The sequence below is a fragment of the Salvelinus namaycush genome, chromosome 3 (assembly GCF_016432855.1).
Source record: "Salvelinus namaycush isolate Seneca chromosome 3, SaNama_1.0, whole genome shotgun sequence".
Classification (NCBI taxonomy): Eukaryota; Metazoa; Chordata; class Actinopteri; order Salmoniformes; family Salmonidae; genus Salvelinus; species Salvelinus namaycush.
Window position 1 is genome coordinate 14,424,978 of NC_052309.1, and position 14,126 is coordinate 14,439,103.

The 14,126-nt window shown below is 41.5% G+C and overlaps 1 protein-coding gene across 1 annotated transcript in view; it reads right to left on the minus strand.

The window, feature by feature from the left end:
- LOC120044813 (alpha-methylacyl-CoA racemase-like) overlaps window positions 1-14,126 on the minus strand; it is a 39,322-nt gene that overhangs the window by 10,870 nt on the left and 14,326 nt on the right. The window contains exon 5 of the mRNA XM_038989484.1: window positions 4,222-4,342. Coding sequence (XP_038845412.1) covers window positions 4,222-4,342 — 121 coding nt within the window. The remainder of the gene's footprint in view (window positions 1-4,221; window positions 4,343-14,126) is intronic.

Here is a 14,126-nt window from a genome sequence, read left to right on the forward strand (position 1 = left end):
GTCTGTTAGCCATGGGCTCTCACCTGATAAGACTGCATCTCCATTGAGAAAACAAGGTTATTCAGTTTATAATACGTCATAATACTGTATTTCTCCTGACACTAGCTAGCTCGTCCTGCCAGTCATGTGAGACGTTGAGGCAATTCACAGAGTTTCTCATGGGAGCCTTGCCCGCCACCCCTCTCCTGTCCTCCTGCCGCCCCGTCAGAGGAACCTGAGGAGGCGTTAGAGGCACTCAACCCGGGGAGGCAGTCAGATGCTTAGAGTCAGACAGATTAAAAGGCCACATTCTCACCAGACCTTGAGTCCTTGGGACACTAACGTAGTCACATTGTGTTCCAGAGTTAAGCATACCAATGAGTGAGGCCTACATACTGTTAGCAGTTGATGTTACTCTTCAATAACAAAGACCCCAAAGCAAATCAGGGGGAGGAAAATAGGTTTACTCAAAGAGAACAAATCATGCGGTAGGTAGATGTTCATTCTCCCCTGTCCTCAGTGATTCTCTTCAGAGTGATTCTCTCCACAGAACAAAGGGACTTTATTACCCAGCCTTGCCTGTGGTTGACCAATTAGAAATCCTTGCAATAAAACTGGGCCAATGGCCAAATAACAAGTATCCTATTTCAGGTTCAATGTATAAACAATTTGGACCAATGAGAACTTGCCATGTATCTATAGTCCCGGACTGAAATCCTCCCATGTCTCTGACCCATTGATATTACAGAAAAAACATTTCCATTGACCGTTAGTACTCTATTGATCTCTCGTCCTCTGCGTTGTGCATTTATCTTCGAAATATTCTTACAATATGGTCACTTGTTTGAGGGGACAATAGATAGACTACTTTGAGGGGAGGAAGTGAACATTCTTAACTAACCATGAGGGACCACATTGATGAGTTATGCTAGAGGCATTTGAAAACAGTATAATTGTGAACTGTACTTCAAACAAACAGCCTCTACGGTCTTTGACTTACCTTTATGGATGAAGCGAACATTCTTATCAAGGTGGTTACAGTAAGAGACCAGCAATGCGTAGGAGTGATACCACCCGTCGGAAGACAATTCCATCAGGCTACAGTAGATTAATTATGCTAGTTGCACTTGAAACAGTGAGATTGTGTACAAACACACCATCTCTATGGTAATTTAGTTTCCTTTATACCCTGTTTGGCATGTCAAAACTGATAATGTGCAGGAAAAAAAATGTATTCAAGTTCAGTATTTACTCTGCAATTTTAGAATTATATTAAATGTCATGGTTTATAAGGTGGAAAGGCAAAGCAGTGGTAATCTTAATAGTAGTAGTTACATTATCCTCTATGAAGGATATGCTCAAAGCAGGGAATGTGAAATGGGATTCCGGAATTCCAACAGGTGGTTCCTAATCCAATGGAATCAGATTAGGAGGGAGGTGAGACTTTACATTATCCATCTCTAAGTAGCATTGTAAAAAAAAATGGGGGAAATTAAAAAATGTTCCCATCCATTGTAGATGAAAATCCGTAGTATATTATCGGTTTACAACTTGTTGATTGTTATATAGTTTATGCATGTAGCAATTATATTCCTGCCCTAAAGCTACAGTTTGGGGTGATAATGATATAATCAAATAGCATTATAGGCTCCAGAACATCATGCATTACATTGTTCTAACAGTAGTACTACACAGTTAAATAACCAAGAAACATACCCTTAAAGTATTTTAATACAAATTGTCAAAAAATATTATTAATAAAGGTGCCCATTCACCTTTAAAAAAGTATAGATAAAATACAGGCAGCTCAGTAAAAACCTGAGAATATCATATTAAGACAATTCAGAGGCACATTGACACAATCATGTAGAATCATCATTAACCGTAGGTCAATATTATGACTACTAGGAAAGAATACTTACAGTTAAGGGTCATCACTCTCTCCTCCTCCTTCTGTTTGCCCTTAGTCTCGTAATGACATATTGCCATTGCTATTAACCCAATTACAATTGAATGGTACAGTACAAACCCTTTATGAGTCAACAGGGCTTACAGTAGATGGAAGATGTTCTCATGAAAATTAATTAACTACTGAAGCAATTAGAGGAACACTATTACTACAAACATCTGTGAGCTAAATACAACAATAACAATTATATGAATTAATTGCAATTGCAGTGCAATCCATTCAAGGGATCCAAGTACTTCATGCTTGAGTAGCACCCATACCAGCAATGCATGGCGCACCATGTATCAAAGACGGTTGACTAACTGTTAAACACTGGAAGCGTATATTGAGAGCCGTAGGTGTTTTTCTTAACCTGTTTGGGCTGCAGGGGCAGTATTGAGTAGCCGGATAAAAGGTGCCCATTTCAAACGGCCTCGTACTCAATTCTTGCTCGTACAATATGCATATTATTATTACTATTGGATAGAAAACACTCTCTAGTTTCTAAAACCGTTTGAATTATATCTGTGAGTAAAACAGAACTCATTTTGCAGCAAACTTCCTGACAGGAAGTGGAAAATCTGAAATCGATGCTCTCTTCTAGGGGCTGCCTATAAAGGTCCTTGATATTTATTAGAATATATGCACTTCATACGTCTTCCATTAGATGTCGACAGGCAGTGAGAGAAGAAATTGAGTGTATAACTTGATCTGGGCTCGAATAAATGCTCTTTGTATGACGTGTCACCAGTTTCCTGTTTTCTGGAGAGCGCGTGAAGGGACCTGGGATTGCCTTCTGTACAGCTGTCGTTATAGACGACTAATATCTCCGGCTTTGATTTTATTTGATACATGTGACAATATCATCGTAAAGTATGTTTTTTCAATACAGTTTTATTAGATTATTGAAAATTTTTCGGGACGTTAGGCGTGTTGCGTTGTCTGCGTTTGTTCACGAAGGAGAGCTTAGCGCCACTTTGCTAGCTTTCCGTACTAATTGACTGGAGAAGAGGACATTCTAAATCCAAACAACGATTGTTCCCGACAAAGGACCCCTTGTACAACATTCTGATGAAAGATCATCAAAAGTAGGACCCATTTTATGATGTTATTTCATATATCTGTCGAACATGTTGTACTAGTAGGTTGCGGCCAGGTTTTGGGCACGCTCTCGCCATAACGTAAACTGCATATCGTAATGAAGTTATTTTTAGAATTCTAACACGGCGATTGCATTAAGAACTAGTGTATCTATCATTTCCTATACAACATGTATTTTTTAGTTATGTTTATGAATAGTTATTTGGTCAGAATACGTGAGTGCCAGAAAAATATCCGGACGTTGTGGGAAAAAGATGCTACGTTAGCACAATGTATAACCACTGATTTCAGCTCTAAATATGCACATTTTCGAACAAAACATAAGTGTATGTATAACCTGATGTTATAGGACTGTCATCTGATGAAGCTTATCAAGGTTAGTCAAAAATTATATATCTTTTGCTGGTTTCGTTACGATCGCTAACTTTTGCTGCTGGGGAATGGCTTGTGTTTCTGGCTATTGTGGTAAGCTAATATAATGCTATATTGTGTTTTCGCTGTAAAACACTTAAGAAATCGGAAATATTGGCTGGAATCACAAGATGCCTGTCTTTCATTTGCTGTACACCATGTATTTTTCAGAAATGTTTTATGATGAGTATTTAGGTATTTGACGTTGGTGTCTGTAATTACTCTGGCTGCTTCGGTGCCATTTCTGACGGTAGCTGTGATGGTAGCTGCAATGTAAAACTGATTTATAGCTCAAATATGCACATTTTTCGAACAAAACAGATTTATTGAATAACATGTTATAAGACTGTCATCTGATGAAGTTGTTTCTTGGTTAGTTTGGTTGGTTCTTGGTTAGTTAGGTTGGCTTTGTGCATGCTACCTGTGCTGTGAAAAATGTCTGTCCTTATTTGTATTTGGTGGTGAGCTAACATAAATATACGTGGTGTTTTCGCTGTAAAACATTTTAAAAATCGGACATGTTGGCTGGATTCACAAGATGTTTATCTTTCAAATGCTGTATTGGACTTGTTAATGTGTGAAAGTTAAATATTTCCAAAAAATATATTTTGAATTTCGCGCCCTGCACTTGAAGTGGCTGTTGTCATATTGTGCCCGGCTTCGGGCTTGCAGCCATATTAAGGGGGGGCAGTAGAAGGAGAAAGGCCTGGCTACAATTGTGCTTTGGCTGCGTTACACTCAATAATACCAGTTGAGAGCAACTGTCTCCTCTAGAACGGGACGTGTGTGTTTCCCTATGAAGGGGTCCCGGGCCAGGCAGGGATCAGCAGGGGTGCGGGACAGGACAGGTGCGTGGCTCGGGGTCACCTCTCGCTGGGCGTCCCTGTGGAAGGAGGCCCTCTCCTGGTTGTGGGGTGGGAGATCACCTCGTCAACAGAGAGAACGGGAGTCACACAGGCGTCCGTCCCATCGAACACTCGACCACACTCCTACCTGGGTCTTAGTGGCAGACTGCTAAGTGAAGATCTGCCTCAGCTCTGGCCAATCACAAATGCTCATCTGGGGAGGAAGATTGACAGCATCCAATCCCAGGCCTAAAAAAAGTGATATGCAAATGATAAGATATGAGGAACACAAATATATGTATGCAGTAGAGCTGGGGTGTCAAACTGGTAACTCTAATGAACTTATCCTTTGCAGCAAAGGTAACTCTGGGTCTTCCTTTCCTGTGGCAGTCTTCATAAGAGCCAGTTTCATCATAGCACTTGATGATTTTTGCACTTGAAGAAACTTTCAAAGTTCTTGAAATTTTCCGGATTGACTGACCTTCATGTCTTACAGTAATGATGGACTGTCATTTCTCTTTGCTTATTTGAGCTGTTATTGCCATAATATTACATTTACATTTACATTTAACTTCTTATGGCTGCAGCCCGACACCGGTACACTTATGACAACAGCCAGCTCAAAGTGCAGGGCGCGAAATTCAAAAGATATTTTTTTTAAATATTTAACTTTCACACATTAACAAGTCCAATACAGCATATGAAAGGTACACATCTTTTGAATCCAGCCAACATGTCCGATTTTTAAAATGTTTTACAGGGAAGACACAATATGTAAATCTATTAGCTAACCACGTTAGCAAAAGACACCACTTTTTTTTACTCCACCACTTTTTCACTCCATCAGTAGCTATCACAAATTCGTCCAAATAAAGATATAAATAGCCACTAACCAAGAAACAACTTCATCAGATGACAGTCTGATAACATATTTATTGTATAGCATATGTTTTGTTAGAAAAATGTGCATATTTCAGGTATAAATCATAGTTTACATTGCAGCTACAATCAGAAATTGCACCGAAAGCAGACAGAATAATTACAGACACCAACGCCAAATGACTAAATACTCATCATAAAACATTTCTGAAAAATACATAGTGTACAGCAATTGAAAGACAGGCATCTTGTGATTCCAGACAATATTTCCGATTTATCAAGTGTTTTACAGCGAAAACACAATAGAGCGTTATATTAGCTTACCACAATAGCCAAAAACACAAGCAATTTCCCAGTAGCAAAAGTTAGCGATCGTAACAAACAAGCAAAAGATATATAATTTTTGACTAACCTTGATTTTCTTCATCAGATGACAGTCCTATAACATCAGGTTATACATACACTTATGTTTTGTTCGAAAATGTGCATATTTAGAGCTGAAATCAGTGGTTACACATTGTGCTAACTTAGCTACTTTTTCCACAACGTCTAAACAGCAACGATATTTTTCTGACACGTTTTCTGACACACATATTCTGACCAAATAGCTATTCATAAACATAAGTAAAAAATACATGTTGTATAGGAAATGATAGATCCATTAGTTCTTAATGAAATCGCAGTGTTAGAATTCTAAAAAATAACTTCATTACGACATCCAGCTTCGGTATAGCTGAGTACCCCAAAGTTGGGCGCCCACGACTAATTCACATGCACGACAGATATATGAATTAGCATCATAAAATGTTTCTTACTTTTGGTGATCTTCCATCAGAATGTTGTAGAAGGTGTCCTTTGTCAAGAACAGTCGTTGTTTGGATTTAGAACGTTCATTTTCCCTCTCGATTTAGCACGCACACTAGCCAAGTGGCACAAAGCTCTCCAAGTCAACAAACGGAAGAGAACGGAACACGGCAAAACTCCCGAAAAATTTTCAATAATCTGATGAAACTATATTGAAAAAACATACTTTACGATGATATGGTCACATGTATCAAATAAAATCATAGCCGGAGATATTAGTCGTCCATAACGACAGCTAAACAGAAGGCAAATCCATGTCCCCTTTCGCGCGCTCCAGAAAACATAAAATGGACGGTCACGTCATACAAAGAGCTTTTATTCCACCTCAGACCAAGATAAACACGAAATTTCTTCTCTCACCGCCTCTTGACATCCAGGGGAAGGTGTATGAAGTGCACGTAGACTCTTACGTATCATGCCCATGTATAGGCAGGAAGTAGAACAGAGCATCGATTTCAGACTTTCCACTTCCTGGTCAGGAAATGTGCTGCAGAATGAGTTCTGTTTCACTCAGAGAAATAATTCAAACGGTTTTAGAAACTAGATAGTGTTTTCTATCCAATAGTAATAATAATATGCATATTGTACGAGCAAGAATTGAGTACGAGGCCGTTTGAAATGGGCACCTTTTATCTGGCTACTCAATACTCCCCCTGCAGCCCAAACAGGTTAAGTCATTTAGCAGACGCTCTTATCCAGAGCGACTTACAAATTGGTGCATTCACCTTATGATATCCAGTGGAACAACCACTTTACAATAGTGCATCTAACTCTTTTAAGGGGGGGGGGGGGGGGTTAGAAGGATTACTTTATCCTAATATGGACTTGGTCTTTTACCAAATAGGGCAATATTCTGTATACCAACTCTACCTTGTCACAACACAACTGATTGGCTCAAACGCATTAAGGATAGAAATTCCACAAATTAACTTTTAACAAGGCACACCTGTTAATTGAAATGCATTCCAGGTGACTACCTCTTGAAGCTGGTTGAGAGAATGCCAAGAGTGTGCAAAGCTGTCATCAAGGCAAAGGGTGGCTACTTTGAAGAATCTCAAATATATTTTATTTGTTTAACACTTTTTTTGGTTACTACATGATTCCATATATGTCACGCCCTGACCTTAGTATTCTATGTTTTCTGTATTATTTTGGTCAGGTCAAGGTGTGACGGGGGTGGATATGATTGTTTTGTATTGTCTAGGGTTTTTGTAGGTCTAGGTGTGTGTGTGTAGTCTAGGCATATGTAGGTCTATGGTGGCCAAGTTTGGTTCCCAATCAGAGGCAGCTGTTTATCGTTGTCTCTGATTGGGGATCCTATCGGGTTATTGTCTATGTGATGTTGCATGTCTGCACTCGTGTCATTTAGCGTTCACGTTCGTTTTGTTATTTTGTATAGTTTGTTCAGTCTTCTTATTTATTAAAAGGGAAGATGTATATTAATCACGCTGCGCCTTGGTCTCCTCTCTATGACGTTCGTGACAGTATAACCCACCATAACAGGACCAAGCAGCGTGAAAAGGAGGAAGAGCGCTTAATGGGGAAATGGACCTGGGAGGAGATATTAGATGGAGCAGGACCCTGCAACACAGCCGGGGGAGTATCGCCGTCCTAAGGAGGAGTTAGAGGCAGCGAAAGCGGAACGTCGATACTACGAGGAAAAATACCGGAGAATAGAGGAACGGCAACGATATGTAGGTACACGGCTAGCACGGCAGCCCCTTTTTTGGGGGGGAGCACACGAGGAGATTGGCTGAGTCAGGTAGGAGACCTGAGCCAACAACTCGTGCTTACCGTGGGGAGCGTGTAACTGGTCAGGCACCGTGTTATGCAGAGATGCGCACGGTGTCTCCAGTTCGCATTCTTAGCCCGGTGCGCTCTATTCCAGCTCCTCGCGTTTGCCGGGCTAGAATGGCCATCCAGCCAGGACATATTGAGCCAGCTCTATGTTCTGGATCTCCAATGCGTCTCCACGGTCCCATGTATCCTGTTCCTCCTCCCAGCACTCGCCCTGAGGTGCGTGTCCTCAGCCCGGTACCACCAGTTCCGGCACCACGCACCAGGCCTCCAGTGCGCCTCCGGAGTCCAGTACGTCCTGTTCCTCCTCCCCGCACTCGCCCTGAGGTGCATGTCCCCAGCCCGGTACCTCCAGTGATGATCCATGGCAAGAAGCCTCCAGTGGTCCATGGCACGAAGCCTCCAGTGATGATCCATGGCAAGAAGCCTCCAGTGATGATCCATGGCACGAAGCCTCCAGTGATGATCCAAGGCACGAAGCCTCCAGTGAGGATCCATGGCACGAAGCCTCCTGTGATGATCCATGGCACGAAGCATCCTGTGATGATCCATGGCACGAAGCATCCTGTGATGATCCATGGCAAGAAGCCTCCAGTGATGATCCATGGCACGAAGCCTCCAGGGATGATCCATGGCAAGAAGACTCCAGTGATGATCCATGGCACGAAGCCTCTGTCCGGAGTCCGGAGTCACCCTCCTGTCCGGAGCTGCCAGAGTCGCCCTCCTGTCCGGAGTCGCCCTCCTGTCCGGAGCTGCTAGCGACGGTCCCCAGCCCGGGGCCTCCAGCGACGGTCCCCAGCCCGGGGTCTCCAGCGACGGTCCCCAGCCCAGAACATCCGGCGATGATCCACGCAGCGAGGGTCCCCAGCCCAGGGCCTACGACGAGGATCCGCAGTCCAGAGCCTCCGGTGATGATCCACGGGTCAGTGCTACAATGCTACTTGTGCCACAGTGCTACAGTGCTACTTCTTTACACTGGGACTCAGTGTAAATAAGGGGGGCGGCGTCCAGATCCAGAGCCGCCACCGAGGGTAGATGCCCACCCGGACCCTCCCCTATAAATTCAGGTTTGCGGTCGGGAGTCCGCACCTTTGGGGGGGGGGGGTACTGTCACGCCCTGACCTTAGTATTCTATGTTTTCTGTATTATTTTGGTCAGGTCAGGGTGTGACGAGGGTGGATATGATTGTTTTGTATTGTCTAGGGTTTTTGTATGTCTAGGTGTGTGTGTGTAGTCTAGGCATATGTAGGTCTATGGTGGCCTAGATTGGTTCCCAATCAGAGGCAGCTGTTTATCGTTGTCTCTGATTGGGGATCCTATTTAGGTTGCCATTTTCCAGTTTGGTTTGTGGGTTATTGTCTATGTGATGTTGCATGTCTGCACTCGTGTCATTTAGCGTTCACGTTCGTTTTGTTATTTTGTATAGTTTGTTCAGTCTTCTTATTTATTAAAAGGAAAGATGTATATTAATCACGCTGCGCCTTGGTCTCCTCTCTACGACGTTCGTGACAATATGTGTTATTTCATAGTTTTTATGTCTTCACTATTATTCTACAATGCAGAAAATAGTAAAAATAAAGAAAAACCCTAGAATGAATAGTTGTGTCCAAACTTTTGACTGGTACTGTATGTCTCGTGTCTGAGCCATTGAATTGCGATTCCACTTTGTCTCTGTACTGACGGTTTGCCTGTTTATTACATTACGGAGGGCATAACTGCACTGTTTGTATTTGACCATATTTCCAGTCACCTTACCGTGGTAGTTCACGCTTTCAGTTTTGCGTAAATGCTGCCATCTATCAACGTTTTTGGTTTGGGTAGGTTTTAATAGTGGGAACAACATTCCCTATACACTTCCTGAGGAACTCAGTCACCGTATCAGTGCATACGTCAATGTTATTCTCAGAGGCAACCCAGAACATATCCCAGTCCACGTGATCAGAACAATCTTGAAGGATGGATTCCGATTGGTCAGACCAGCATTGAATAGACCTCAGCATGGGTACTTCCTGTTTGAAAAAAAGGAGTGAGTTTCTGTACGTTATCACAATCTCACCATGAGTAGTTAATCATGAAACATACTCCACCGCCTTTCTTCTTCCCGGAGAGTTCTTTATTCCTGTCCGCACGACGTACTGAGAACCCAGTTGGCTGTATGGACGGGGACAGTATATCCGGAGGGAGCCATGATTTCATGAAACAGAGTATGTTACTGTCCCTGTCTCTCTGGAAGAAGATCCTCACCCTGAGCTCGTCTACTTTATTGTCCAGGGACTGAACATTAGCGAGTAATATACTCGGAAGCGGTGGATGATGTGCAGCCTCTTAAGTCGGACTAGAAGTCCACTCCGAATACCTCTTCTCCGCCGGCGGCGTCTTGGAGCAGACTCTGGGATAAGTTAAATTGCCTTGGGGGTACGAACAAAGGATCCAATTTGGGAAAGTCGTATCTGGTCAGAATGCTGGTGAGTTACTGTCGCTCTGATATCCAAAAAATATTTCCAGATGTATGTAATAACACAAAAAAAGTTCTGGGCTAATAATGTAAGAAGAAAAAAATATATATATAATATATACTGCGAAGTTGCTTAGCAGCTAGAAGCAGAGCTGCCATGTCTGTCGGCGCCATCTTCTTCATTACATATGAAGGCGTCCTACGCCCGAAACGTAAGCCTGTTTGTTTGTCCCGTGAATAAAACCCAGATCAATGCAGGCACAGAGTTCTCCTTTTTCTTTCTTTTCCTGGATAGTCTCCCATTGACGTGTTCTGGGGTAAGGAATGTTTTATGAATGAGTAATTAACCAAAATGGTTAATCTGACAAAAAGACAGAATTAACACAAGTTTAGAGTTTGCTTCTTCAATGTAACTAGTATACTGCAGATAATATCCACGGTCATCTGGTCAGAATGCTGGTGAGTTACTGTCGCTCTGATATCCAAAAAATATTTCCAGATGTATGTAATAACACAAAAAAAGTTCTGGGCTAATAATGTAAGAAGAAAAATATATATATATAATATATACTGCGAAGTTGCTTAGCAGCTAGAAGCAGAGCTGCCATGTCTGTCGGCGCCATCTTCTTCATTACATATGAAGGCGTCCTACGCCTGAAACGTAAGCCTGTTTGTTTGTCCCGTGAATAAAACCCAGATCAATGCAGGCACAGAGTTCTCCTTTTTCTTTCTTTTCCTGGATAGTCTCCCATTGACGTGTTCTGGGGTAAGGAATGTTTTATGAATGAGTAATTAACCAAAATGGTTAATCTGACAAAAAGACAGAATTAACACAAGTTTAGAGTTTGCTTCTTCAATGTAACTAGTATACTGCAGATAATAATGCAATAGAGCCACTGGCCCTAGCCTAGAATAAGTAACCATTTTAGGAAATAAAACTGCCATCTCAGTTGTGAAATCAGTTTGGGAAGACAAACTATGTCTGCATAAAAATAATATTATTGCATTAAGGATTTCAACAATCACAGCTGTGCTCATATTTGCCTGGTTTTGATTGGCTGTGGCGTTAGGTAAAGGACATCTTCTAAGATGATTGCCATTAAAAAAAATGTCAGGGCTAATTACTGACGGGTCGTTCGCGAACAAGTCGGCTCAAAGAGCCGGCTCTTGTAGGTGAACGTTGGGAGCCGGCTCACATTTCAGAGAGCCGTATCTATTAATTAAATATAAAAAAATTAAGATATGATTAATCAACAGACTTAAATGAATATAATTAACAAATTCAAAGAACAAAAAAATAAATTAAATAATATAGGCCTAAATGCTCAAGCGCACACATACGTTCTGACTGTCTGCTCAGACTAACAGCCTCACCTGTTGTTCCTGTCAATCAGACACGCAGTGTCAACCAATGAACCAAAGATGCGTGAGGAAGGGCCGAGCCAACTCACTCACAGTCACACACTTAGCAACTGAGGAGAGAGAGGAAGGACAGCTATGAAAACAACAGCTGGAAAATGAGTCAGAAGCACAGTAGCATTTGGATGTATTTTAATAATGTAGACAATGTTAGAGCACAGTGTAGAATTTGCCAAAATAAAATCTCATATAAAGCCGGTTCAACGCACAACCTACACCGACGTATGCGAACTGTGCACCCAACTGTGAAGCTAGCTGTAGCGGAGCTTCGAGAAACTAGCGGGCTTGCTAGTGATAGTGGTGGAGCCAGCACCTCCACACGTGGGGATGTATCCACTCAGTCAAGTAGGCCTACTCCACGACCCACAGCAACGCAGTCTTCTATGGACCAGTTTATGCCAAAGTCTATGTCTGCAGAAAAACAAGCCCAAATTGATATTGCATTGGCTAAAAGGATTGCCACCGATTTCCAGTCATTGGAGGACAGAGGTTTTAGAAGTATTAGCAATAGTCTAAATCCAATGTACACAATTCCAAGTAGGAAAACCCTTTCAAAATCACTTATTCCACAACTGTACGAGAGCACACAGGCTTCAGTGTGGGAAAGAGTCCAAAAAGATTCTGCAGTTTGCCTTACCACTGACTGCTGGTCATCAAGGGTAACCACTTCTTACATGTCGGTTACATGTCACTTCATTGATGTTAGCCTTCAGTGACGCCAGAGTGATTGATGAGGCTCTTCAAAGAATAACCTCAGCAGCAGGGAGGGACAGTCCCATCAGTCAGCTGGCTCAGGCACCAGGGCAACAGGAAGAAGAGGGATCAGATGGAGCAGAAGCACCAGCAGTAGTGCCACAAACGTCTGCTGTTTGGATGCTGTTTGACGAGAGAGCAGCTGGGGATGCAGCACGAAGGAATCCCTCAGCAGATGCCATTATGGAGGTCCGATCCTATTTGGAGGAGCCCCTATTTATTTTTCTTTGTTATGGTGCAATATTCAATTATGCTGTTCAGATTGTATTCGTTTTGAATGGTTAGATTTAATATGCACTTTGTTCATATAGATTAAAAAGTTATACTTTAAATGCAAATGTTTAATAGCATTCTTTTTCATAACAAACCAATGCATTTTTAAATACATTGTGGTTAAGGTAGAGTATGATTTAACCTCTAATTCCTCCCAAACCCGGATCCGGGAGCACCCCCATCAGTAAAAAAGCTGACTAGCATAGCCTAGCATAGCGTCACAAGTAAATACTAGCATCTAAATATCATTAAATCACAAGTCCAAGACACCAGATGAAAGATACACATCTTGTGAATCCAGCCATCATTTCTGATTTTTAAAATGTTTTACAGGGAAGACACAATATGTAAATCTATTAGCTAACCACGTTAGCAAAAGACACCACTATTCTTACTCCATCAGTTTTTTACTCCATCAGTAGCTATCACAAATTCGACCAAATAAAGATATAAATAGCCACTAACCAAGAAACAACTTCATCAGATGACAGTCTGATAACATATTTATTGTATAGCATATGTTTTGTTAGAAAAATTTGCATATTTCAGGTATAAATCATAGTTTACCATTGCAGCCACCATCACAACTCTCACCAAAGCGACTAGAATAACTACAGAGACCATCGTGTATTACCTAATTACTCATCATAAAACATTTCTTAAAAATACACAGCGTACAGCAAATGAAAGACACAGATCTTGTGAATCCAGCCAATATTTCAGATTTTCTAAGTGTTTTACAGCGAAAACACAATATAGCGTTATATTAGCTTACCACAATAGCAAACATCACAACAGCATTGATTCAAGCCAAAAATAGCGATAACGTATAAACCACCAAAATATATTAATTTTTTCACTAACCTTCTCAGAATTCTTCAGATGACAGTCCTATAACATCATATTACACAATGCATATAGAGTTTGTTCGAAAATGTGCATATTTAGCGGCACAAATCGTGGTTATACAATGTGATTAGTGGCCAAAACTTCAAGCAATCTGTCCGGCGCCATCTTGGAGAGGCACCTAATCTAATCGAAAACTATTCATAAACTTGACTAAAAAATACAGATTGGACAGCAAATGAAAGATAAATTAGTTCTTAATGCAATCGCTGTGTTATATTTTTAAAATTAACGTTACTGCGCAATACAGCGTGCGCTAAAGCGAGACCGCACCGAAATTCATGGCGGAATTATTATTTGACATTTGTCAACATAAATACGAATTAACAGCATAAAGACTGCTTACTATTTGCTGAGCTTCCATCAGAATCTTGGGCAAGGTGTCCTTTCTCCAGAACAATCGTCTTTTGGTTGAAAGATGTCCTCTTCTCCTGTCGAAATAGCCGCTAACGTTAGCTATGTGCCGGAAAGGTGTCCAACTCCTGATAGCGCGTCA